Source organism: Miscanthus floridulus, chromosome 15, assembly GCF_019320115.1.
Source record: "Miscanthus floridulus cultivar M001 chromosome 15, ASM1932011v1, whole genome shotgun sequence".
Lineage (NCBI taxonomy): Eukaryota > Viridiplantae > Streptophyta > Magnoliopsida > Poales > Poaceae > Miscanthus > Miscanthus floridulus.
In genome coordinates, this window is record NC_089594.1 from 6,299,940 (window position 1) to 6,304,800 (window position 4,861).

A 4,861-nucleotide genomic window follows, 5' to 3' on the forward strand; every position below is an offset into this window, starting at 1 on the left:
AAAATGTTATTATTTTAACATAATTCTACTTTTGGTACTCACTAGTCATTCCTATATAAATGAACCAAACAAAATATAAGTCATGCACATATGAATCTTAAAATTTTGTATACGTTCGTTCTCTCACTCAACAGTATTGACTTTTTTGACAGTGACGATGTAAACTAATTTATAGCTTCTATTGACAAGACCCTAATAGGCTTAGTATGATTTCAACAACTAAATAACTGTAAAAAAAGTCATAGTTTTATTAAGATAAAGACATGGTTATATATATTTATTGTGCTTTCTACAACTTAAATTAACTATGACATAAACGTAGTTTTATTAGATAAATAATTTAACTTAAGTTATAGTGCTAAAATTAGAACTGTAGTTTTCTAGTTCTGAGCTTTAACTAAGTTAAACAAATAGGGATATTAATCTTTTCCTAAATTAATCTTTCACAATAACTCCAAGTTACATGCTTATATATCTTTGGTCACTGAATTTGGGCTAGTACATAGTAAAATCAAGTGATATTATATTCCTTCATACAAATAAAAAATACTTAATCTCACAATATGGTAAAATTATTGTGAAGTCATATGCTTATATGGCTTGTAAAGATAGTATAATTATGAGCTCATATTATAGCAAGGAAATGGGCAGCCCAATCAAAAGTAGTTAAACATACCTCTGTATAAGCGGCATCATCAAAGCAAGTGATACAATATAAAACAATTGATGACATAAGTGGCCAATTTGTAAATAAGCTTTTCTTTGTAGCTGGAATATTATATTGTTTAATAGGTTCTTCATAATCAGAAACATGTGCCAACAAAGATCTAGTTGTTTGATCTTCCTCTTTGTCAAGTTTGTGCATATGCAATGTCTCCTGAAAAAATATTTATGCACCACATTTTCTATAAGAAAAAAATATAATGTATACAAATATTGGATAAGTCACTATGAATTGGTGAAATTATATAAATATTTTATGGACTATACTAATAAATTCAATGGTATTACAATAATAAGGTTGTAGAGACTAACGAAAAAGTGTGGTCAAACAAAAACCTCATATAAATGCCATGTCTTATAGTGCAACTTGAAAACTTTATAGATCACTGGATCGACAATGGGTGATGGTAGATTTTGTACATACATTATTTTTTTTAGAATACTAGAGGTAGTGTTAAATCATTTTACAATTGACTAATGAATATTTATGGCTAACCAATGGATGTCCATAAAATGGAATAAGATTACTTAATTTAAATTATGGGATTTTTCTGAATGTTAAGGGTTTAAGTCAAAGGCTATGATACCATGGATGTCGCCGAATATCGCTTCGATAGCTAATGGTTAGTATCTCCAGCTAATTTGTGTGTGATTGGACGAGAATACATCAAACCATTTTAATCACTTTCACTCTTATATTAAATCATACCATAGCCTTTATAAATTGGACCTAACCTATATTATACCTTAAAGTTAACTTACATTAAACCATTTTAATTCTTGTAAGAAAATTAACTTCCTCTGTAAAAATAACAAAGGCTTATATAAGCTGGTCCTAATCTATTATACCTTTTTATGTGGGACTAATAATCACACAATAACAATGCTATGATACCTTTTTATGCGGAATGCATTGCTCTTTCAAATACACTTAGTATTTAATTCAAGCTAATTTGCACTAGAAACATGAAATAAGGTATCTTTGATACTCTTAAGTATAGTAAGAAAAAGAAGTTAAGTGAAATTAAAGCAATGAATACGTAATATAGTAAGGATAACACTGATTGATCACACATACCGGGAGCCATATGCAACTTATCAGAATCACAAAGCAGGCGACTGATATACATAAACATGGCAGAAAATATGGAAACCTATTGAAATTTCAAGAATTAGTAAGTTAAAATAAATTATTTAAATAGTAATGCATACTTAACACGTAATATACCTTCCAAATAATGAGTTGGCAGGAAATAACTCTGGAAAATTTTGTGTTGGCTGCCAAACAAAACAAAGGTAATATATATACAACTATGACATCATTAATGTATATAGGGATAAAAACTCTTAATAACTGTAAGTTTGATGAATACCTGTGCAAGATATCCACCTATTGCTGGTCCAATAATAATAGCCATTGACCATGATGTGGTAACCTAATTGTAAATAAATTATTTTTCATAATCTGACAAGTTATTATGCTGAACACAATAGTGAAAACCACGTTGCTATGACTTTTAAACTTACAAGTGATATTCCAAGAGCATGATGCTCAGGTCGGCAAATTTCAACTGCATATGCCTGTAAAGATCAATAATTGCCAAGTTAATAATTGTAAAATGCTTAAATAATCCAGAAAACTTTATTAGTTTCCTTAGTCATCGTACTTTCATTATACCAAGTGATCCATTCAAAAAACCAAGAAGAAATGGTGTAGCGATTGCCATCCAGTAGTACCCGCTTAATCCAAACAAGGTGTTGAATACAAGCCTGGTATACAAATAGAAACCCACAAGTAATCAAGGACTGGTGCAATATACTAGTCAACGCATATGTATGTCCCAATGGTTGATTAACTCAACATGATATTCGTAGAGAGCAGAACTGCTAACATTGAGAAAGTCGAAATCACAATAACTGGTTTCCTCCCAAAATGATCTGCTAGCATTCCCCAAACTACGGAAGTCAAAGTTCTACCGAGCATGTATGATCCACCTACACAAATTAAGAATAGGGCATTAATCAAAATTTCAAAATGAGTATGTGCAAAGAAATATATGGATATGTGCAAATACAAATCTTTCAGATAGTTGGAAGATTCTTACCTACAAAACCAGCATAGAACCCAATATCTTCTACTCTTTTGGCAATATGCAAATCTCTTACCTGTTGTTAAGAAGCAAATCATGTTATATTGAGTAGGTCCCATGTTTGTATAGGCAAAAATAACAGTAATGAATTGATACAATATAACATCAATAACGTGCAGCCGTAGCATTATTAAAAAGTTAGATGACTAGCTAAGAGCATGTTAAACAAATCTATTACACATGTTCACTCTTTCACATGACCTAGCATGCATATCTATGTAGTTAAGGAAAAAAACTAGACATTTATCTAGCTGTATATAGTTCCAAATTTGGTATGTTAACTCTAGTGCAAATGTTATATTGCAATGTATATGGAATCTAAAACTAATAAAGCCCATATATAGGTATATGTAGCAGCAGAATGCAGTTACAAGGTTCATTAAAACCACATGTGTAGTTAAGGCACCCAACAAATAACATTATGGTCATGGTATATTCGACGATGTTTATCTTACCATGAAATACAAGAAGGAAAATAATGATGATATTGGCAGACCTAGAATAAAGAGGGATCATGGGTATCAGCAAAAATCCATATGCATATACAAGGATAGACAAATAAACAAAGAATAAAGATATTGAATTTAAGTCATTACTTATTAGAGCACATCTCTTAAATATTGACTTTGTCAAAGATGTTGAAATCAGAAAATGGTTTCTTTTTATTTCTTTCATATGGAGCATATTGTGCCAACTTGGTGACCATAGCATACAAAAAACTTATGAATGTACCGAAGATATGCTATATATCAGCAGTTGCTTTGTTTTGCAGGTGTGGTGTCCGGACCACACGATCTCAAATAAATTAGCATATCTAGATGCATAGCAAAAACTATATATCAATCTAGAAAAGCAAAAGTGACTTACAATTTTGAACAGGGAAGCAATATATATGAGAAGCAGCAACATAGTGTTAGAGAACATAGAGTACTACGTTTCTTTGCAAATTGAGGACCATTTATTGACAGCGTCAACATTAAGAAAATTTTGTTCCTGTAAATTCCATTTTCGCTAGCTTGACGAAGGAGCATAAATAGCAGAGCTGAAATATAATATAATGCCCAGCTGGCAGGCCCTAGTTAGCCAATCACCTGATGAGCAAAGTTGAGCTGGAATATATATATAGAAACCAGAATGCAGATCATCAAGAATTTAGAGATAAGTAGCTGGGAAGAGATCGAGCACATACAGGTGACGAGGTTGATGATCCACATATGGAAGAAGAGGGCGTATGGGATCCCCTTGTTCTCCGCGTTCCTCCGATCCATGGCGCAGCCAGGGCAGCCGTCGAAATACACATCGATCAGGCTTGGTCTCTAGCAATGGCACACATACCTCACCATTGCCGTTGGCCATCTTCTCTTTCTCTTCTTGCTGGTTTCTTACCTTGTGCATGCAGCTGGTTCAGTGCCAAGCAACTATATGTATATATACATAAATGCCAGAATAATGTGAATGCATGCAGGTACTGTGCTTCTGATGAGGTCGATCTGGACAAGAAACAAAAAGTCAGAAGTGATCATGCATGTGCTGGGTGGAATCTCAGCTCAATAATGCAAGGTGAACCCTGACTGATTGATCAAGACACCCTCATATCTCTGCGATCCTATAAACTATCTGCATGCACACGCACGCTGCTTGCGTTACAGAATTAACTAGTGGGAGAGATTTAAGACTCTGCGATCGAGTAGACCTTTTCTGGTGTAAACGAACTACTGGTTTGGGAGACTAACAAATTTTGTAGATTAAGGAAAATGTTTCCAGCGGTCTACCCCATTCACAAGTGAATGAGTACATCCTGCAATACAAACTCAAGGATACTTAGACCCAAATCCGACGACCCAGACTGAAAACAACGCAGGACACCTCACACAGACGTACGAAAAAACACATAGTTCACACACAAAGCCACAAGAACGTTGTTCTCAATTCTTCTCCTGTGTCTCCATTCCATCCTCCAAAAAAAAATCTAGCACCAAGACTTCAAT

At 33.5% G+C, this 4,861-nt stretch overlaps 1 protein-coding gene across 1 annotated transcript; it reads right to left on the reverse strand.

The window, feature by feature from the left end:
- Positions 1–212: 212 nt before the first annotated feature.
- On the reverse strand, positions 213–4,268 carry LOC136506908 (protein ZINC INDUCED FACILITATOR-LIKE 1-like). Its single transcript, XM_066501794.1, has 12 exons — positions 4,260–4,268; positions 4,063–4,189; positions 3,329–3,369; positions 2,829–2,889; positions 2,616–2,718; positions 2,391–2,493; positions 2,251–2,304; positions 2,097–2,159; positions 1,952–2,001; positions 1,802–1,877; positions 677–877; positions 213–227 (listed from the first exon to the last, which is right to left on the reverse strand). Exons 1-12 carry the CDS (start codon positions 4,266–4,268, stop codon positions 213–215), a joined length of 903 nt encoding a protein of 300 aa, XP_066357891.1.
- Between the last annotated feature and the right edge of the window lie 593 nt (positions 4,269–4,861).